The sequence below is a fragment of the Corythoichthys intestinalis genome, chromosome 3, assembly GCF_030265065.1.
Source record: "Corythoichthys intestinalis isolate RoL2023-P3 chromosome 3, ASM3026506v1, whole genome shotgun sequence".
Taxonomy (NCBI): domain Eukaryota; kingdom Metazoa; phylum Chordata; class Actinopteri; order Syngnathiformes; family Syngnathidae; genus Corythoichthys; species Corythoichthys intestinalis.
In genome coordinates, this window is record NC_080397.1 from 2,857,664 (window position 1) to 2,880,984 (window position 23,321).

At 42.6% G+C, this 23,321-nt stretch overlaps 1 protein-coding gene and 1 long non-coding RNA gene across 2 annotated transcripts; one reads left to right on the forward strand and one right to left on the reverse strand.

Annotated features, from left to right (window-relative positions):
- Window positions 1-2,056: 2,056 nt before the first annotated feature.
- Window positions 2,057-15,258, forward strand: LOC130913478 (fibroblast growth factor 10-like). The gene is made up of 3 exons (XM_057832138.1): window positions 2,057-2,510; window positions 13,823-13,926; window positions 14,720-15,258. Exons 1-3 carry the CDS (start codon window positions 2,057-2,059, stop codon window positions 14,909-14,911), a joined length of 750 nt encoding a protein of 249 aa, XP_057688121.1. The 3' UTR covers window positions 14,912-15,258.
- Window positions 15,259-19,648: 4,390 nt separating this feature from the next.
- Window positions 19,649-21,549, reverse strand: LOC130912868 (uncharacterized). Its single transcript, XR_009062656.1, has 5 exons — window positions 21,431-21,549; window positions 20,577-20,659; window positions 20,322-20,413; window positions 20,133-20,246; window positions 19,649-19,997 (listed from the first exon to the last, which is right to left on the reverse strand). It is a non-coding gene; the product is annotated as an uncharacterized LOC130912868 (long non-coding RNA).
- Window positions 21,550-23,321: the final 1,772 nt, after the last annotated feature.

Below are 23,321 nucleotides of genomic sequence, written 5' to 3' on the forward strand. Positions count from 1 at the left end.
ATCACAGCCAAAGTTACGTGCATTAATTAATTGTAAGGAGCCATGTGCAGATTGATTATATAGTTTGATTAGAGTATTATGACCATATTAAATAGGTACATTCTGTAGATTATGCTATTAAGACTTAAAACGCCACTTAAAGTATTTTTTTTTTCTTTTGTTTTTTTTTTTACTGGTGAAATTTATTGTGGAGCACTGCAGATGAATACTGGGCCATGTGGCCCAGTGAAATATGTCCGGCGATGCCCATGGCATCGCTATTGTCTTTGAAAAAAGAACAACACCTCCCCCCACCCGCAAGGTCTTTTAATGTCAAGTCGAAAAGATTGGGTAAAAAGCATAATTTAAAGCTATTCAAGCCAAGCTAAAGATGCTTGGCTTTTGTGGCAACCAAAATCAATCTGCTTCCTAACAGTGATTTTGGTTATCACAGCGCGAAGGGACACTGCAAAGGAAGCACTGGTAAAATTGATTTGTTTGCATCCCCAGATAAAACCACGGCATGCCCAGTTGAGACCAGACTGCCGCTCTAGCCGTAGATGGTTGACGGACATTAAAACTGGCAGTAAAAAGTGGGACTTAATGGCGGGAAAGTGAGCAACCGACCAGATGTCGACATTAAAGACGCGAGGATCAGTTCAAATTAGATAAGAGCGCCAGAAAAATCTCACTGTTGTCATCAGATTTATGTCGCCAAGGTCAATGGCCACAGAACAAACATTGTTACACTCATAGAAGACTCTTAAGCTTAATAAAGCTCAGATGTTCTACAGTATTTAGACTTTCCCTGGCATTTTTATGGTCACAAGAATAAAACAAAATGACAAAAAGAGGCTGTCAGCAACACTGGTTGTGTTCAAAAACTATTTTACATGTATTTATAATAATTTTGCACTGTGCTTGTTATAGTTTGTCAGCAAAAAAAAAAAAAAAAAAAAAAAACGTTTGATGTAACAATAACCAGCATCAATTACTCCCTCCGATCAAGATTTAACTGCGCTTCAAATTTTATAATTGAGCAAATTAATACAATACGATCTGCTTCTTGCATATATTTTCTCACTGCCTTGAAGCAACAGCTCAAGATAAACTGTCACCTCTCCCACCGTCTGAAAAGTTAGACTATCGTGAATGGAGAGAAGGAGACACACACACTGAGAATGCTTGCTCCCATATGTGAAGGAGGGAGGGCTCAAGTAACTAACAGTTGAAGGGCTATGCGCAGCACACTCAGTTTTTAGTGATCAGCCTTCAGGTGAAGACATCACACCAGGACGCCTCAAGACGGAGACCCAATAAAGAGGTTGTGAAACATTCAGTTTTGCTCCACCAGTACCTGAGTGCCTTGGTGTTGCGCAGAGGTGTGCTGTCCCTTTTTTTGTGGGTAAAGAGAGACACAACAGACAGAGATGAAGTGACAGAGACACAAGTCAAATGGATTATCCGGCACACACTTGGATTGGACAACAAGCTGCTTAATTTTTTAGCGGGGGCTTCTATGCGCAAACTCTACCAAGGATTGAGTGCACATGTGGAATCAGGGTAGTAGCAAACACACTGGGCTGATCGTTTTTGAATTCACCAGACGAGAAATCCTTTCACTTGGAATATCTATTAACTTTTTTTTGCCCAATTATAGTTGCCTGGAAACAGGACCCACATCACGGCAACCAATTTTGGCAGTTTAGATTGAATGAAAAACCAGAGGCAAAGTAACAGGTTTCTTACTGGAACATCCATTAATATAATCCTTTTATTCGCATAATTGACGTTTATTCGCATAATTGACGCTCCTTCCTACTGATTAACTTGGACTGCAGACTTACGAAAAAGTGAGAACACGGAGAAAAAGCGCCTGGAGGCTTAGTGAACAGCTTTTAAGCCAAACATAAGGCAGAGGGAAATTGGAGGATTTCATACAGGTGCTACATAATTTGGATACTGCAGGGGGGGGAAGATCTGAGCCAGTGTGTACTGCCCTCCCAGCCTCTCTGCACCCCTAGCAGCATGTCCCAGGTTCTGAGGCTGCCTCTGCTCCGCCACACAGCACAGTACCATGTTCAGATGTGCTGCTGGAGGGCGTAAAGCTGCCTCGTCCTACTCCAGGACTGACTTTGGGGCTCATTCTTGCTCTGAGACCGTCGATTGGTTGAGGTCCGCCACGCTGTTTTCCTCGTGGTCTCTGACTCTCCTGCTAGCTCTGGTAGCTCTTGCCTTCACCCTTCCTGGAGCAGCCTGCCATCAACTCAGAAGAGACGGACTAAGGCTCACCGTACCTCGAAGCCAAAGGGCTCCTCTGAACATTTCGGAAAGCGTAAGTGTCTACAAGCCCAGGGCCACCACGGCCCCCACAGGTCGGACTGGGGGACCGCAGGGTAGGCATGTACGCAGTTACAACCATCTTCAAGGAGACATACGGAAGAGGAAGCTGTTCTCTTTCCAGAAGTTTTTCCTGAGAATCGACAAGAATGGGCGGGTCAATGGAACCAAAAGCAAGGATGACCCTCTTAGTAAGTAATTTAACATAGGTATCAGATACCTACAGTCATCTATAAAGTTTTAGTAATGTATGTAATGCACAGGATCCAACAGTCTGAGGAACCCGATTTGGCCGACAATATCCTAGACATGATAAAGTATTGCCAGTCGTTTAGTTTCAAACCAGATATCCAGCGGTATCTGTCTTATCCAAACAGTCAAGACAGAGTTGGTAGCTCTCAGATGGCTTTAAAAGGAACAGAAAGAGATAACCTCGCCATTATCAGGCAGTCTTTGCAACCCAGAGTAAACGCTGATAACAACCACCGTGCCATAAGGAGGGGGATATGGATGTCAGACCCAAATGATGCTTCTATAATCTTCCTATCTTCTGTTTGTCTCAGTTGAGCAAATTACATTTCCCAGTCATAGACATTTGGTTTGAAGAGAAATTTTAAAGCGATTACACATATCGGCGTACCCGATAAGCATTCTCATTAGGGTTCCCGCTAAGCTACATGTGTGTGCTTATCAGACTCTTGGCCATTCATGTGCTCCAGTGGGTGTGTGATCATATAGCTTCCAATGATGACACGTGCTTGCCGAGTTCCCGCTTAATCTCCTCCTCTCATTCTCTGTTTCTGTTCTTTAACGTATGTGTGTGAGGGAAACTTTTAACTTCCCCCCGGGAGTGCTAAACCACACTTTCAATCAAATTGAGCAACAATGTCAGGGGAGACTTTTGTTTTGACAAGGTCACGACAGAAGCCACTTTATTTACCGACCGTATTAGACGGTGATGCTTTTACTGCCGTATTTGTGAGAAGTTTCTTTTAAGTTGTAAAACTGACATGTATGGCGTACAGGCAACTGACTATATATCAAATTAGCGTTTTGTGAATGCGCCTTAAAGTTTATGTACCTTTAGGAGCTGATTTACCTGTCTTTCTGCATGCCATGTTTTTTTTTTCAAAAGTCAGAGGGAGCTAGCATGGCCTTTACATATTGGGGAGGGTGGTGAAAATGAGAGCTGAAGATAAAAGTTTATGAATGGCACGGCTGATCATTGCGGTCACATCAAAGCTGTATGTCCTCCACATCAATGGGGCTTCCATCAAAAAGCTCTGTCCTGAGGGGCTCTGGGGACTCTGTGTGGATTTTGTGCTCTTGTATCAGGTTCACACGGTAAAGGACACCACACAACAGCAGCTTCAGTCTATGCTCCCCAGGGCCAGACATGATCCCCATTCTGATGTCTTTTGTAGATTCCGCACAGTCCCTTGAAGTGACAAAATATCCTGTTTTTGTTCTGTGAGTGGTAGGACAGATTTGCCCATCCAAGCATGAAACTGCAAGGCAAACATGTCCGTGCTGTTTAAATGTGACAGTTCCTCTCACAAATTTATTAAGGTGCTTGGGAAGTGCAAGCACTGGTTTCAGGTGCTGCATACTGCTCTGTGACGAGCAAGCTTAGTAGCGCTTAAAGAGCCAATAACCAGTCTCCCATAGATTTATGAGGATGCCAAAGCAAAACTGTCCCACATGGCTTTCTAACACGCTGGTTGCATGAGTTGAGGTTCGAGCAAGCTTCCTATACTACCTATCTGGTTAAAAATTGTATAGCTGGGGAGAGGATAGGCGGAGGTGACAATGATATTTTAAGACAGAGCTATAAATTCTTTGACTTGGTTCCTTAAAATAGATGCCTGGCAAAGGAGTGTGTACGTGCCATGTGATTGCATTTGTTTAATCAGAGCAGTGGCCTTTTGCGTGGGAAAAACAGATGGAGCTCTTCTGGAGATTTGGCAAAAAGATGTATATCTTCATTGAAATGAGGAAGAGGAGTGATATCCCATCTGTGTAAATACCCCAATTGCGGTTCTTTTAAAATGTTCATAGGACATAGGACATGAGACTGACATATTATCTTGAGCATACTGTGAAGATTCAATTTTAAAGCAAAAAAGTCGGAGTGAAGAATGAGGTAAATGATAGCAAAAGTAAAGTGGAGGTTTGGCACCTTTTGGATAAACACTTGCATTCCCCAGTCAGCGCACCATTTGCAGTTGTTGAGCATATCCAAAAAGCAACACGTTACTGAGCTCTGCTGCCATAGTTCACCTACCAGCTGCACAATCTAAGGAGATGAAGCAAAACTTCTCATTTATTAACTCTTTGCCTGCCATGGACGATGATAAACCTGAGGGAATGAGTTAATTCCATACATTCATTTTTTCTGTAGAAGACATCACAGTTTGTTTTACAGTGACATTTGCAATTAGAGTGATAAATGATTGCACTTTCTGACTCAACTCAAAAGGATTTTGGCGTTGCCTGTGGACTACTTCGGTTGTAAGAGATTCTAAAAACAAAAGTTGTCAATCACCGAACAACAAACACAACTCTGTTACAGGTTGTTTTCGTCAACAATGACGATAACGAAAATATTTCGTCGACAAACAATTTTTTCATGAGAATGACGAGCTACAAACGTGGCTTGGGAGACTAGAACATCACGAGACGAATGCCAGTTTTTGTCTGACGAGACGAAAATGCGACATCGTTTTTGTCATGTTCACAGTGGGTGACATTTTCATTGGTGGCAGTGTTTGGGTTGTGTCACTGATGTGAGATGTGCTGCGCCTCTCCCTCACTCTCCTCACCGGAGTTTAGGATGTATCTCATGCTAGGCTGCACTCCATCTTGCTTGTTTGGAAACACAGTAAGATTTGTGTTCTTATCTTGACAAGAAAAAATATGCAAGGTTGCTGTAACTTTTGAATGTCAGTGCTAAGTGATCATCAGACGCTAAATGTAACTCCTAGCATTTGCGTAGCATTCACGTTAGCATTAGCCGAGCGTCCTCTTAAAACACTGGCCAGTCTAAAGCAGAGCCGCTTGGCTTTTCTTGTCAGTAAGTCTAGAGGATGTTAAACGCTCGGACTGTTTTTTTTTTTGTTTGTTTGTTTGTTTGTTTGTTTTTTTTACATAGAGTTTGTGACTTCTAGGTAGGTTTAATTGAAAATGTACTGATTTTCCTGCTGAGTGTATTATCATCACAAAGTTGGCGTTGTCCTTGTAGATGCTACAATATGTGCTCATCTATGTTCATTCAAAACATATATATATTTTGGGACGAAAACGTTGGAATTTTACAAATAAAAACATTTTGAGTAACTGTCGACTAAAACTAAACGAAAACATTTTAAAATGACCAAAATATGACTAAGACTAAAAAGTATTTTCGTCCAAAAGACGAAGGCAAAAATTAAAAGGGCTGCCAAAAACAACACCGCTCTGTTTATGCACTGTGGTTGATTGAAATTTGTGGGGCTCTATTTTAGTGCCGGCTCTATTTTAGTGCCCAACGAAGGTCTAGAGTTGTGCCTGTTTGAGCTCGTCTGGTAGATGTGTCAGAGAAAAGTTTGATTAATTTGGTGGGTGGGTGTAAATTTGAAAAAGTGCGTCTTCCGCTTGTCTTTGAAATGACAGAAGAAAACATATTTGCTCTAATCCAGGAGGTCCAAGTATGAAAATTATGAGAAATTGCAAGAACACCATCATGAATAGATGATGTAATATTGGTCATTTGAGATGATGATCTTATCTGCGGTGCTGTGATGTAGGTACTTTAGACCACCTTCCACCACGATCATTCGTGTGCAGAATTTTTATGACTGAACACATTAGATCTGCAGGTGTTTCCAATCCTAAAACAAGTGAGAGCATCTCCACCTGCTACATGTGTTCACGAACGCATTTCCGCATGTGCGTGCGAGCCAGCGTATATACAAGCTGTCTCGCCCCGGCCTCCGGTGGCTAACTTTGATCATTGATCATTACAGCCTTTTCTAATCCTATCTCCACCCCTAGTCTCACTGTCATGGCCCCTCTGTCCTTCTCTGTTCTCTGGCTTTTCATCCCTCCCATGTTTACAGAGCAGCCAGAGAGCCATAGATTGTCTTACATCCTTACTCCATCCCAGACACCCGATCCCTGCACAGAAACCAGCTCTTCTCAGATCTTCAATGGCCGTTGTGTCACAGTCCCCACCGCCACCTTGCCGCTTCAGACCTCATCGCCCTTAGGTGCCACTGTTTGAACTAGAAACTGATATAGTCACGACCTCGCGGACAAGGAGAGAGGCCGCCGTGCTTTTGAGGGAGTTATTGTTCTTTCGGGACACACCTGCATGCCCCGCTGTCCTCTCCGGTACAGAGCTTACAGCCTTAGATCCGGAATAGGTTGTATGGTGGAAGCCGGTGCCACGCAAACAGTGATCAAAGGGTGTCGTCTCCACACGGAAAGGTGCAGCAACTCAAGGAATTAGTGAAGTGAGGAGCTGGTAATGACATCAAACAAATCACGGAAACTTCAGACAGCCATAACACTGATTGGCAGTTGTTTCATAATACCCAACCACAACCATAATCACCACCCTTTTGAGTCTTTCATTCGACCCAAGAAGACTTTCTCCCAGAACTTTTTTTTTAATTTCATGGAATACAAGTTGTTTTACAGTCAGAGCTTTGAAAAAACAGGTGACCGCAGATATTGTGAGTTCCATAAAATAATTGGATACAGATTTTCAATTCAATTTTCAGCTATCCAGCTCTGTATCATACCACCAGTGTTGGGTAAGTTCATTTTCGACATGAACTAGTTCAAATTGCAGTTCACAAATTTTTAAATGAAATGTTCAACTCATAGTTCATAATTCCAAATTTTGAACTAAAGTTAATGGTTAAAATTTTTTTACTTTTGTAGTTATTTTGTGTGTGTGTGTTTTTTTTTTTTTTTTTGTATTTTTTTTTTTTTTAACTTTTGTAGTTTTTTCTTCTCCACAATAATTGCTGCAAGCTATTATTGACAGAGTCAATATTAGAACCACAGAAAGCAAATATTTTACCCATTTTAACACTGAAACACTATCAGATTCATATTTAGTTTCAAATCTGCGCGGGTACTGACACGTTCCCAAAACTCTAAAAAATAAATGATTTAGATGTCCAATTAAATGTTGGTACTGGACCAGTGTTCTGTCAAATTTTGTACCCCATTAGAAGTGACAACTTTGCAGTTCTGCACACCTGCTTAACGTGACAAAAAGCCGCGAATGCAGCGATTCCAAAGTAAACACCAAAGCTTTCTATTAAATAAAGCTATTACGTATGTACTTACGTTTGGTCATGGATGCACATGAAGGAAAGTCTTCTTTGTGCCGTTAAGCATTTATTTACGCCGTATTCATGTTGCAGAAGTATGTATATGATGCAATTAGTTTAAATACTATCCAAGGAAGCTGAGTAAAGTCCAACTGAATGTAAAAGAATTATTATTATTGGTTATTTAACGCCATGAAAGCTTTGGGAGCAAAAGGGCTACCATATTTGTGAAATCACAGCAGTGACAGCTTCAGGCAGTTTGAGTTGCCAGGTTGGGTAGTTTCCCGCAATTAAGTTGTTTTTTTAATAGTGTTTTTAGCCTATGGCTTAATCTGCAGTTTTGTCGAAAAGCTCTCATTTCAAACTGGTATACAGACTACATGCCCCATAATCACTTTGGGTTCACATAGCCAATGAGATGAAACTTGAGGGATAGGGGAAATCACTGTTCTGTCATATGATATCTAGTGAGCTGTGAGGGAGCGTTACTGTGCATAAAAAGTGTTAACATCACATATACCGCAGTCGTCGCGTATGTTCTTTGCTGCACAACACCAATACTTGACGATGAACGAGGTTATGAAGGCTGCTCACAGCCGCCAGAATGAGCTTGTTCACAGTAACGTTCATGAGACAAAAATATGATTCAGTTCACGTTTGCCCAAAATATGAACATGTTCATGAACGATCGATCATTGAACGTGTTCATGCACAACATTGCATAACTCAATGGGATTGTGATTAATCAATGAAATAGCACTTAAAAGGCATATTTTATCCTTTAAGGGTATATTTGTATCCAATTTTTTGTGTTAGATTTGAAGCGAGGTCTATGTACACCTAGCTTGGCTAAAAAGAACACGCATAAAGTCGATGTAGCTTTCGTGGAGGTTGGTAGCTACTCCCCATCTTTATTCCGGGGAAGACAAAAGGATGGGAGGGGCAGGAAAGCAACATAGAACATAGAATAGAATACATAGACGATGTGGTGCTGGAAAGGCTGATTAAACAGACGTTATCCTATCTGGTGACTAACGAAAATAAGGAAAGCATTAATGTTAACTGTATGCACAACAATTCTAACATTCTGTATTAACCAAGTGGGGAAAAAAAGCATGCCCGATCGGGTCCAGGTCAGGTGACTGTACAAAAAAAACTATTTTGTTTTCTTGGAGGGGGAAAACCCCTTCTTTGCTTGCTTTGTAGTATGATTTTTGAAGCATTTGGCTGAATAAATGCCCTTCAAAAAGTGCAAGACACATTCAAATGTTTTGTATGTTTCCTTCACCGTTTAACTGATTTGGATGAAAATACCCTTAAATCCCAATCTCCCAATCCGATAAATGTATAAGCTGCAACGAAGATATTTCAGATACATACTTTCATGCTCTTTGGCAATGTAAACCAATACAAGATTTCTGGGCACAGGTAACGAAGAAACTCTCTTTCCTATTGAACTGCAGGATTCCATTGTCTCCAACTCTTTGTCTGCTTGGCGATCTGAATACAGTGAATATCTCTATCCATCAAACCCGTCCACTACTAGCAAGTCTAACGATAGCCAAAAAAACAATATTGTTGAATTGGAAAAACAAACAAAACATTAGCATTAACCAATGGCTAAATCTAATCATTGAATATATAACATTAGAGAAAATATCTGCCAAACAGACAAATAAAATGGACAAATACGAACAACAGTGGGAAACGGTCGCAAGAATGATGAACATAGACTAAGGATTCTCTCTCACCTGCGAAGGAATGCCACAAAAATAATAAAATTGTATACATAAATGGATGTATGCGGGGTGTCCAGGGAAGTTGTATGCATCCTTCTGCAGCTGGAAACTGGACATGTTTAAATCCGAACTGTTTTATACACTCCCAACAGCATGTAATAAATAATTTTTCTTCCTTCACAGTTTAGTCGGTCAATGGGCTTATTTTACAAGGATACTCATGGACAATTTGGTTTCCAGCTGCTGGGGATCATATGCAACTTTTTTTGGAACACCCTATATATTACTTATCAGACTTGGAACAATTAAGGAACTATGCGTAAATAATACACTTCACTGGTCCTTGGCATACATCTAATGGTGTTTGATAAACCTCTTCTTCTATCAGCTTTACAGGTGGAGTTTGTTGGCGTCCTGCCCTGGGCCGTCCCGCCGCCGGTCTTGGCCCCCGGGATTTTCGGCCGGGGCTTGTCCGGTTGCGTCTGGCTGTGCGGGGGGTCCCGTCGGGCGCGCGCTGGTGTCGTGGGCGGGTGGGGGGGCCGTGCGGGTGCCGGTCCGGGGCCGCGGCCCTTCCCCGGCCGGCCGGGGTGGGGTTGGGGTTGGGGTGGGGGCCGGGGGGTGTATGCGGCAGCCATGGTTCCCTCCCAGGTCCGCCCGGCCGGAGCCGCGTCTCCCTGTACCGGGTGCCGGGGAGGTGCCCTCTGGTGCCATACCGCGCGCCCCTCTTGGCCCGGGGGTGGGTTGTGGGGGGTGCGCTTCTCTCCCCTTGGTCTGTTTCCGGCCCTGTCCGCCTCCCTGGGCCGCGGCGGCCGCGGCTGCCCCCCGGCCGGCGGGGTCGTTAGCGGGGCCTCTTGGGGCCCGCGGGGCCTAGGGTGAGGCTTGTTGTCCCTTGCCGGTGGGGTGGACGCCCCCTGGTCGCCGGCGCTTGGTGTGGCGCCTGCTCGGGGTGCGGGGTGGGTGCTCGGTGGGTGGGAGGGGGGTGGGTGGTCGCGGAGGCGCCGTGGGTGTTCTAGGGCGGGGATTGATCGGGGCCCTGACGCTTCTTCCGCCCTGGGGCCGGTGGTTCTGGTGGACGGGGCCACGCCCGCGGGAGCCTGCCTCTTAACTCACGCACTTCTCACTTCGGCACTGTAAATATTTTTCACCCTGGCACTTACATGCTCATACATTTCTCCGGGGAGAGTTGGGACGGGGCTTTACAGTCCCAGCCCGACTCCCCCCTGTTTTTAATGCACCACACACCAAGGTTGTGGGATGGTTGGGACCTGCTGGGGTGGGGGGGGGGGGGGCTCACGGCTGCCTCCTCACCACAGGCCCCGCCATCCCTGCACCTTTTTTAAATGCACCACACACATCATACTCCACAGGAGAGCTCTGGCAAAGGGCGGTGGGACGGGCGGCTGGACAGAAACTCCATGCTGCGGTCCCACTGCCCCAAGCCAAGCTCTCCTATTTTAATGCATACATTGCACTACCCTCCCCTCACACCCCCATCACGGTGCTGGGTGATGGCTGCCAGTCGGGAACCTGGCAGCCACAGTAATAGGGTGGTAGGTGGGTCCCACACTTTTTCTATATGGTGTGGTTCCCGGGGTGTGGCCTCCCCTCTGCCTCGGCTGCCGGCCGCGGGAGTGGGTTGGGGGGTCGGGTCTCCGATCTTGCGTCGCCCCATGGCAGTCCCTGGGCGTTCTCCTGCCTCCGCCTTCCCCTCTCTTCTCTGGCTGGGCGTCCGCCCTGCGCTCCGTCGCGGGTCGCTGGCTGGGCGCCGGTGTATCAGCGGGGTGTCGCCTGCACCGGCGGGGGACCCTGCCTTGCCTGGGGCTTGGTGGGCCGCTGGGGGTCCCGTGGCGTGCCGTGCCGGTTGGGGGGCTGTGGCTCGTGGTCCGGGTGGGCGGGTGGGGGTGGGTGTAGGCGTGGGGTTGGTGATGCGTCCCCTCCTGCCATCCCTGAAGGCCGGTTGATGGGCGCGCGGGTGGCCCGGGGGACCACCCTGGGTCCCGGGGGGGGCTGACGGTGGCTCCTTTGCTGGGCGGTTGGAGGAGGGATGGGCTGCGCGTGGATCCCCCCGCCCCCCCGCCCGCCCTCCCTCCCCGGGCTGGCTGGGTGTGGGCCGTGGCCCTGGGTTGGTGCCCGCGCGGTCTCTCCGCCCGTCTGCGTGGCTGTCGCGCGCCCGGTGGGGCTTGCGTGCTGCTGGATGTGGTAGGGCATGCTCGGGTTGGGGGTTCCGGTGCCGGGATTGGCGATGCGGCGGCGTAGGGTTGGTCGCCAACGGGCTTTCACTCATAAGAGATTCACACGATTACTGGGTTCTAGATCACAGAACTGATTTGTGTACACTCTACCCCTTTCAATCACTTAGTTTATAGTCTTATAGACACCCCCACCCCCATTCTCCTCTTTCACTGGCCAATAGGCCCCCACATGGTGTAAACCGGAAATACATCTCGCTGACGATAGCACCAGCATATTAGTAACTAGTTTAGATGTTCAATGTATTTCTTGTTGTTGTTTGTGTATGTGTTTCTTTTCTTTCTTCTCTTGTATTTCTTTTCTTCTGTCCCCCCATAATCCCTTCCTGTTCGCTGCTTTGTCATAATAAAAAGGTATTTTGAATGATCACAATGGGAGTATGTCAGACTCTCAATGTGAAACATTAAAACTGTTCAGAATCCGGGCACTTAGACTTCCATTCTCTGTGTCAAACAGCTGAACAGGACAGGTTTAAAAAAAAAAAAAAAAAAAAAAAAAAAAAAAAAAAAGAAAATACCCTTAAATTTGCTCTCCATGCACATTTTGGCTGTTTCATTTCAAAGCCATTTTTGTCAGCTACAATGCTGATTTTTTTTTTTTTAACCTGTCCTGTTCAGCTGCTTGACACAGAGAATGGAAATCTGAGTGTCCGATTGGTCTGAACAGTTTTAATGTATCACAATTCTATGACATAACTCCCATTGTGATCATTCAACATGCCTTGTTTATTAGGAGAAAGCAGCAAACAGGAAGGGGTTATTGGAGGACAGAAAAAAAGCGAATAGGAGAGAGAGACAGAAGAATACTGAAAATTGATCATTGTCCAAAAATATATGGACCTCTTGCTACGTTTTCCGTCGTATCTTCAAACATGTATACTGTACAGTGTATTTAGAAACTGACTTTACTTTAGTCTTTTAGTGCCCCTTCCACTTTAACTTTTTTTTTGCCAAGCTCCAAAAAAATGTGTCCTGCACGCTTGCTTTTTTATCACTTTTGAGACAGACGAGCGAGCCAATACGTATGTCCTGCCCACAGGTTCAATACTAGCTGCTTTCACACGCTGTGCCAACATTGCAGTGGTGAGGACACATTGAGCAGTTCTAGCTTTCTGACCTCTGGTATAAAAACCACATACCCGGGGTGTAAATTAGCCCGTCTAATAGTCATTGAGAGCCTTAAATTATTTGCATAGTGACTTAGAAACCTGACCTAGCAAACAGGATATAGACAGGCCAAAGATTCTCAGTGGTGTCCAAGTATTTCTTTTCAAACTGTGCAGCTGGAAACAGTTTCACAGTTGTAAATCTTGTTTACAGTTGTAAAAACTTTACATTGTGCATTTACGGCCTAAATCTCCTATCCCGTGATCCCGTGTGTCACTTTTTTGAAAAGGCAACTGTAGTTTCATGTGCATAAATAAAAAAAGGCTTATCATAAGACCATATAACACCAGTGACAATGCAAATTATTCTCTTTTTCTATCTAACATTTAACACAACCACATATTCCATCAGTTGTTTTTTTTTTAATCAATTGTGGACTGAAAAACAATTCCCATTATTCATTTGGACCATTCAGAATGTGGAATAGCGCTGTCACAATTCATTATTTGTCAACTTATTCACAACTGATGATCAAATTTATCAATTACTTTTATTAATTTTTACAGTTATTTTAGTTGTGCTTCTTTTTTTCCACATTTGTGTTGAAATAAAAAAAAGGGGGAAAACCATTTTTTTTAAAATCTTTTTTTAAATTTCTATTATTTTAAACATTTATTTTGATTTTTTGAAAAACACTTTAAATTAAAAAGGAAACTAAATATTGAATATTAAAAATGTGTATATATTTTCATTTTTAAGTAAATACTTGATATTGGATGAAAGTAGACGACTTTCTGTCTAATCAAGCATGTGTTTAAAAATATTTATGCTTTATGAAAACAATGATAGATGGAAATAGTTTCATAGAATTCATAGTCCATATTTTCTGAGTGCGCACTATTTGGTTCCAGTGCACATTTCCAGTTAAATTGTAAAGCCCATAGTAATACTGAGTAACTAACGGGTTATACGTATGAACCAATTGATAGAAAAAAATAATCAGTAATTAATGAACTATCAAAATAATCATTTGTGGCAGCCCTATGGTGGACACAGGAATAAAGTGTATGGTACTGCATTCTAGGTATTCTGGAAATTACATCGGTGGATGTGGGGGTGGTGGCTATCAAAGGACTGAACAGCAACTACTATCTGGCAATCAGCAGAAAGGGAGAACTGTACGGAGCAGTGAGTATCCTGGTAACACGTCGGGGGGGTTTTGGGACAATTTATCTAGAGTTTTCCAAAAGTGATCTGATCTGTTAATTCGCTACTTTCTTCCAGTGCTGTTGGAAATTAGATCGTGGCTGCTCAAACAAATACTTCTATTCATATTTATTTATGTTGACATGTTGAAACAGATAAAGGAATACATATATTTTGTAAGTAATGCATGTGTAAATGAGAATATTTACTGTTTTCTGATTTTAACAATGTAAATGATCTATATACAATCTAAATTAAAATGAAATACATATACACTAATGAATAAATATCTAAAAATATATATTTTTAAATATATATATATACTTATACATATTGAGTTCCTGCCACCCCCTAAATGATCTTCACTCAGTGACTTAATAAGCTACAGTAATATAAATCCATTTTCAAGAAAGGAAGAATATATGCCAGCAATTATTGTTATATTGCCTGACTACACGTTGTGCTGCACCATTACAGCAAATAAACAGCAAGCAAGCATTTGGCTTCTCTTTGCAAGAATGGTAGACTAAATGCCAAACTGCAGCAGAAATTGGACGCAAGTGGAGTCCATCATATGCAGTGAAATTAAATAAACTCATGTTTTGTTTGTTTGTTTGATGTTGCAATGCAGTGTACTGGTTTTGCAGGCTTATTATTTCCAAAAAAGTTCCATATTTTCAATTTCAATGGTTCGCAAGTGTAGATTAGAGAGTAGTTGCACCTCCAAACATTTAGAACTGCAAAACTGATATATAATATGACCTCCATTTTTTAGAGGGAGTTTGGCATTGATTGCACCCTGAAGGAGCGCATCGAGGAGAACGGCTACAACACGTACGCTTCAGCCGAATGGAAGAACAAGAAACGTCAGATGTTTGTGGGTTTGAACATCCACGGGAGGCCCGTGCGAGGGAGGAGAACGCGTCGGAAAAACACGACCACCCACTTCCTTCCAATCATGGCGTGAGCCGGGCAAATACGTATGTTGGAAAAAGGACAAAAACGTAGCACTGGCAAAAAGTTGAAGACTCACTGAAAAATTTTTAGAAATAAGGCACTAACACTGACAAACAAGGAAGATTGTGTACTTCACATGAGAGGGATGGGTGTGTATGTGTTTGCTGTGGCACAGGATAAAATATGAATCCTATTTCTGTGCCAAACAATAGCTATATGGTGAAAATAAAAACAACTATCCCAGCTAATGAGAAAGTGTAGGTGCAGGCAAACGGGTGATCTAATGTGTCCTGTTTATTATTAAATACAAGACGACATCACAATGAAGAAAAAAAAATTCAATTTTTTAATGCCTGTGTTTTGTCGGTACTGTACTGATTTATTTATTTTGTAATTATTTAACTGGAAGGGAAGGAACACTTACAAGGTGAGCATTCCTTGGCAATCTTTACCTTTTTTTTTTTATAGGATCTCTATCAAGTGGAAATAAAATACAGTTTTTCTCCTCTGGATCTCATCTGTTGTGTTGTGAAAGCTGAGGTCACGGTATGTGTGTCCTTATCTGCATGGCTGACAAAGCAACCATTAATGTCTGAATGTTTGCTAATCCATGTGGCAACCATTGCTCTAATGATTATCTCCTAAACCGAGCGGAAACATCGAGGCAGGAAAGGCAGGAGGGAGTTCACTGTACTGAAATGGTTTGGCAATGCGAAAAGAACTGTCTTTTTGGTAAGGAGGTGCATTGAAAATCACTAAAGCACCTGCTGAAAATATGAATATGAAAAATCTGGAAAGTCTTGCATGGGAGCACTCCCACTTTTTGAAAGGGAGTGGCGTGACCTACGTCTGACCACCCACTTCCCTCAATCACAGTGCACGAGCGTGCTAATCAGTGACAGATGCCTTGATGCCAGATCAAAAGAGAGCGGGAAGAACATTAACGCCACAAGTTTCCGGGCCTCGTGTCCTCTTATCCTGTTTCTAACAACATCTATCTCTTAGACTTCTGTACAATATTGAAAAATAAAATCATGATATGAGCCATTTTATGCAATGATATCGATACATGTTTACTTATTTGTTGAAAAGTTACACAATAATTCTGACAGCTTTTCCCCAACTCACTGTATTTTTGTATTGACATCAAAATGACCTGTCACAAATGTTAAAAGCATCAAGTAGTGCTGCAACCTAGACCTATACAATGCAAACAGAAGTAGCACAGTACCAAACATGTTTTGCTAAAATGTAAAGATGTCCCATTATCTATGGTGTTGTTATGTTGGTGTTATATAATGATGAAAATAATAATAATGTATAATAAATCAGGTAACTATGTAATACAAATACGGTGGTATTTCCATATATTCTAACCATATAATAATAATACAAGTAGTCCCCGGTCCGCCATTTCGTCTCCAGTCATTTTTATTTTAGTTGCGTAAACAGTACCTTATTATACCTCACAGTATCTTATTTTTCATTTTACTTCATTAAAGGGAACCATAGACAGAAAGACTTGTAGTTCTTAAAAGATAGATGTTAGTATGAGTTATAATAATTTGATATTCAAACCCCTCTTAATGTTTTCGTTTTTATATACTGTACATACATACACATACATATATATACATTATCTCCCGCTTATCCAAGAGAGGGGGGATCACACTCCTCAGCCTCCCTGGAAAAGGTCTACTCAGTGGTACTGGAGAGGAGGGTTCGCCGGGAAGTCGAATCTCAGATTGAGGAGGACCAACGTGGTTGTCGTCCGGGCCTCCGAGCAGTGGATCAGCTCTATACCCTCAGCAGGTTTCTCGGGGGGTATGGGAGTTCCCCCAACCAGTCTACATGTGTTTTGTGGACTTGGAGAGGTGTTCCACCGTGTCCCCCGGGAGTCCTGTGGGGGGTGCTACGGGAGTAAGGGGTATCGTAATCCCTGATACGAGGGGTCCGGTCTTTGTATGAACGGTGTCAGAGTTTTTGGTCCATGTAGCCGGTTGTAAGTCGGATCCGTTTCCAGTGAGGGTTGGACTCCGCCAAGGCTGCCCTATGTCACCTGTTCTGTTCATAACATTTATAGACAGAATATATAGGTGCAGCCGAGGCGTTGAGGGGGTCCGGTTTGACGGCCTCAGTATTGCATCTTTGCTTTTCGCAGATAATGTAGTATTGTTGGCTTCATCAAATCGTGACCTTCAACTCTTACTGGAACGGTTCGCAGCCGAGTGTGAAGTGATCAGGATCATAATCAACCATCAAACCTCCAAATCCAAGACCATGGTCCTCAGTCGGGAAAAGGTGGAATGCCCTCTCCGGATCAGGGATGATGTCCTTCTCCAAGTGGAGGAGTTCAACTATCTCTGGGTCTTCTTCACGAGTGACTGCAGTGATGCAGACTCTGCAATGGACCGTCGTGGTGAAGAGGGAGCTGAACCGAAAGTCTAAGATCTCTGTTTACCGGTCGATCTACGTTCCTACCCTCCCCTATGGTCACGAGCTGTTGGGTGTGACCGAAAGAACAAGATCCCAGATACAAGCGGCCGAAATGAGTTTCCTCCGTAGAGTGTCCGGGCTCTTCCTTAGAAATAAGGTGAGAAGATCGGTCATCTGGGAGGGCTTGGAGTAGAGCCACCACTCCTCCGCATCGAGAGGAGCCAGATGAGGTGGCTCGGGCATCTGATACGGATGCCTCCGGGGTACCTCCCAGGTGAGGTGTTCTGGGCACGTCCCACTGGTAGGAGGCCACGGGGCCGCCCCAGGACACGCTGGGGAGACTATGTCTCCCAGCTGGCCTGGGATCGCCTTGGGATATCCCTAGAAGAGCTGGATGAAGTGGCTGGGGAGAGGGAAGTCTGGGCTTCCCTGCTGAAGCTGCTGCCTCCGCGACTTGTTTTTATAAAAAAATTTATAATTAGTTTAACTAGTAGGTTGCAATGCACTCTTGGCGGTGACATCACTTGGTAGCGCTGCCGTACTTCCACAGTGTCACTTGTTAGCGACATAAATGTGTCATCGATTCTGCCCTCCCAAAACCCAAACCCAAGCGGAAGTGATGATCAGGACAGCACTGTCGATATTTCACAAAATGAGCGGCAAAAGCAATTAAACGAAAGCTTCCATCGGGATTTGCACCCGCGTTACCCATGTGACACGTGAGCGTGGGACTATACTTCCGCATGATGTCAGAGTCATGATTTTCCTTATCTAGCAGTCGCAAACCACATGCACTGACGGTCTGTACAGTAAAACCTGAAAGTGAAAGCCAACTGAAAAGAAAGCGTGGCTGGCTTGACCACAGAATTAAAAAACATGGCTAACTTCAGATAGCAAGCAGCCGCCTAGGATCGGTTTAAAGACACTGCTGATGAGCTGGAATTGGATGCAGGTACGATGTTGGGAACTCATCCCACATCTCTGTAGCAAAACAACTTGACCAGCAGCAGAATGTGACAAAATCATGCCAGTCGTCATACCAGCTTTGCTTGCTTGCTAACACAGCTATTCTCCCAGCCCAGGCCAACCACATCATCACTGCCAGCGTGCATTGCGCGAAAAACATGGCACCCTCCCTAAGTGAAAACATGTACTACATACAGTATAATACATTTTTAAATCAATGGCAATAATATACAGTATATGTTTCTAATAATATATTTTAGTAAAAGAGAACAATTGCGGCTTATTAGAGCCTAAAGGTCTTTAAAGCAGAACTTGGCAACTTTTCAGTTTCAGTTTATTTTAGCGATACTGGTGGACAAAAGCGATAGTGTTTTGTATTAAGGAAGACCGCGTTTCCCATGAGGACCAGCGCACACGCACAGTGTCGGAAAGACATGATGGTCGCCTGCAGATGGATTAAACAAAATTTGTGTTTCCAGCAGCTGTGTGAAGGATCAAAACTAATAAGGTAATATATCCAGTTGTAGCGAAACAATAGCATATGATGGTTAGCAACCGTGTGGCTTTGTGTGGCTATTCCCCCCACCCCACCCGAACTCGTCAACGCTGACAAGTTCGGTTGGGGGGGAGGCAATTTTTAATTCTGTATATCTTGGTAGCTGCACTTTCTTTTTCCTCCTCAGACAAAACTTTTTATCTCTGTTGCTCTGCCATCTGTGTGGAATTCGCGCGAAAGCGTTAACATCAACTTCCGTCTTTATAATAAATGGGGAAATGGGGAAGTGACGTACGCCGTAAACCAGTCAGCACATTTATAGTTTTTTTTGTGTAGCAGAGTTCCTGCCACCCTTTTCAAAGTTAATTACTGCCGGTGCAAGCGATATAGAGCCCCTCAAGACATTAAAGAGGTGTCATTCAACTAGTTGTCAGTCAACATATCATCACAAATGTTATGAAATTTTTTTTTAAAGGTTGAAATGTTACGTAGTGTTGCTTCAAGTCCAAGGATCCCTTTAATATGATGTGTTCTGTCCTCACTAAACGTGATGCTGTTCAGCTTGACAGAGAGCAAACAAGGCAATTGTAGTTACTAGTTTTTGAAGCTTTTTACTTCTATCACTTTTGACAGATTGTAAGACTGTAACACACATATGTACACTGATGTTCAAAACGACACCCATTTTAACAATAAAACACTTGACACAAATCAATTAGTGTTCAAACGTCCATCTAGTCTGATCAATACGTAAATTTAGTCGATTAAATTAGCCTATTTTGCTTAACAAAAGCCCGCTAGCTTAAATGCTATGAATTTATTTACAATTCTCATAGAAAATCGCTCACACATAACTCCACAAACTGTAGCTCTAAACTTAATTATAAATGCATAAACAAACATACTGTATAATACCTGAAACAACTTATAGCCTTATGTAGGCCAAACCAGAGCGCAGCTTGTCCTTCATCCATGTCAGACGAGTCTGCGCCTCAGTCCAATAAGGCGACAGTCCAGCCAGACCCAATGCTGCCACCAGAAGGCAGTGTATCTTCCATTATAAAACAAAATATAATACTTTTTGACTTTTTGGATAGTTGTTTTGAGATTTAGGCATACTGAAAGGGTTGGTTCTGACTTTTGTAGAAATTTGGGACACGTCGCCAGCGTAGGAACGGAACTCTTTGTAACCTGGGGACTAGCAGAAATGGTAAATTATTTAATATTGATATTGGAACAAACTGTGTTGTCTGTTTTGTGTGAATTATATGTTGCTATTTTTAATTGTCTTGCATGCATTGCATACATGCAGTGTGGTCCCGAGAAAATTTACCTTAATACTTGTTCAGAGGGTAGTTTTGGCCCAGTGGATGAACGTAAGTCACATAGTAGCCCGGAATTTTCTTTAGGTTGTCCTTAATGGCTCTTGATACTATATAATGAGGCACTGGAGAAACAAGGTAAATAAAGCTAATAAATAGCGGCCTAATAAGGAGTGCGGCCAATCAGTAGACACACTCACCGCTGACCCCTCCTCCAGCATTAGCAGCAGTGTCGTTTGTCATCATGTGCACCTCCCAAACACTTGAAAGTGTTCGGATTTCCTCTGGGACGCTGGCATATGGAGGACAGCAATGAGAGAAAATGGCTGCATCAATCTTTTATCAAAGAGGGTCCTTGCATTCTGGCGCGGGAATTCTCTGTGGCATAATGTGATCCAGCTTTGGGAAACAAGTGGAAAATGGCTGGAGGCCGAAAACAACTAATGAACACTTACGTTGAGATGTCTGGTGTAATACGTTTGCGGTGGACTGTTTTTCAATGAGCTCGGGTTAGGACAGAGGCTTGAAAATAAATAACCTGTGAGGCACATATGATTGGTAGACTTAATTACAATCAACAAAATAACTTAACAATAAATATAACAAGTTGCTTAAGTTTTCTGCAATAAAAATATTCCAAAATTCAGCTTTGTGGTCAGAAAATACCAGTTTAAAATCCAAGGAGAGAGTTGGACAAACACTAAAGAGGTTCTACAAGTCATATTGGAACGTGTCCAAATGAGCAAAGTGGAAGTACTCATACAGTACAACAATGACTTTTAATAACTTCACATAATTTACAATGTTAAGACCCTACAGTAAGGAACAAAAATTGTTCTTTCTGCTCTTATCTGTAATTAGGTCACAAATTAAACACGAACATAAATTAGCTACATTAAATGAACAGAAAAATCAAGGGGTGGGTGTTAAACATGTGAAACAGTGGGTTTAGGGTTTCAAATTTGGATTTCAAACTAGGGTTAGGGTTCTCCTAGTTTGAAACTGTACACAGGCAACCTAAATCAAATTAGAAAACCTAATTTAAAATTCTAATTTGAGACTCTTACCCTAGTACAGGGGCCAGGAACCTTTTTGGCTGAGAAACCCATGAACACCACATTTTTTAAATGTAATTCCGTGAGAGCTATACAATATGTTTAAAACTAAAAATACTATAGTATTGTAGTATAGTAATATTTGCATTTTATGTAATTTCAACACTTTTAAAGTACAAGGGTTTGGGTTATTCTCTGAATTATTTTTAATAACATTGTTATGCTGTTGCTAAACAATGATGAGTGTTTCTTACCATCAATGCGACTTCTGGTGCTGCATGGTTTTGCTGATGGCTTTGTAGTGTGGTTGATACTTGGTGGGGTTAAGCTTCATTCGTTGAGAAACTTAGGATGCGTCTTTTTTCATGTTCATGAAGCACCACGAATCCTATTTTTCCCCACCCAGGCACAGAGCACCATCAGTGCACAATGAAACAAATTTATCCATCGGTAGATTTTTTTCTTTAGCAAACTCAGTGAAGGACTTGAATAAATCCTACCCTCTTGTTGTCCCTTTCATAGTCAAAACCTTGCAATCACGCTGAATTGGGATAAATTGCTTATGTAAGCGGAGTTTAAGGGGGGGCCAGGGGGGCCTTGGTGGCCGAAAAGTGTCATTGCATGTAATTGACTTTCCTATGTATATAAAAGTATATATATAAAAATAGGAGAGCGCAATTTAATTTTTCAAATGATTTTTTCTTTGATTGAAAATATTGTTTTTTATTGAAGCAAATTTTTGGGGGATTGAATGATTTAGACACAAATGTCCTACCCATAATATGGCGCAAACACAAAAAGGATTGCTAAAATCAAACTTTTTAAATGAAAAATTAAGTGTTCAAATGCAAATTTTTGAGCTTCAAATACTTTTTCATTCATTCATTCATTCATTTTCCATGCCACTTTTCCTCACGAGGGTCGCGGAGGTGCTGGAGCCTATCCCAGCTAACTCGGGGCAGTGGGCAGGGGACACCCTGAACTAGTTGCCAGCCAATTGCAGGGCACAAGGAGACATACAACCATCCACGCACACACTCATACCTACGGGCAATTTAGAGTGTTCAATCAGCCTACCATGCATGTTTTTGGAGGAAACCCACGCAGGCACGGGGAGAACATGCAAACTCCACACAGGAAGGCCGAAGCCCGGGATTGAACCCTTGATCTTAGAACTGTGAGGCAGACGTGCTAACCACTCAGCCACCGTGCCGCCTCAAATACTTTTTCAGATTCAAAAACTTTTTTTTTATGACGGAAATTTTTCTTTTTTTTTTTGATTGAAGTGATTTTTCAATTTGAAAATAGTTTTTTGACTTTTTTTTATTGAAAATATATATTTTGATTGAGGCAACTTTTTGTTTTGATTGACGCATTTTTTTTTTTTTTTGATCGAATAATGACACAAGACACAAATCTACCTCCATATGGCTCCGCCCATGGGATTCAATTTTTGACTGAGGTAACTATATTGGCACGACACCGGCGGGCGTACCATATTAAATGGATGATGATCTTGGTGAAAAGTATAGCTGTCCTGCCAGGAGCCTGATTTTGAATTCCCCTCAAGAATAATGGGAGACAAAAAAAATGTTCATTTTCAACTTATTATTATAAATATTCTTATAGGTTAATTTTGTTGCTGACACTGCGTTTCGGGGTAATCAACATCTTGTGCCCCCCTGCCCCAAAAGTCAAACTCCGCCTATGGTCTGTTGACTCATCCAAAGTGAGAGAAAAAACGGTGCCACATTTATATCCTTCACTTGCTTTGCCTCAATTTGATTTGACATTTTGACGGTCTTTATCCGAAAAGGCATCAAAAACTCTCCACAAAGGCAAATTCTTCTTTTAGTTCCTGCTGAAAAGTACGATACTCTGCGTCTCTTTTTCTTTTTCCCATCTTCTCAAAAGGATTTCTAAAAGTAGCTGACAAACGCGGAAAATGAAACTAAAAACGAGGGTTTACTTCACGCACGTGCGAACATCTGCCGCTATTTCCAACAGCAAAATATGGCGAACCCACTTGAACAGTGTCTGTGCCTTATCTGCGTTGCCAATGCGATTGATAGATACGGTAAATAAAAATATAGATAGACACAACGGGATGTAGGTTTGCCACTTTCCCACTAAAATTACTGCGGA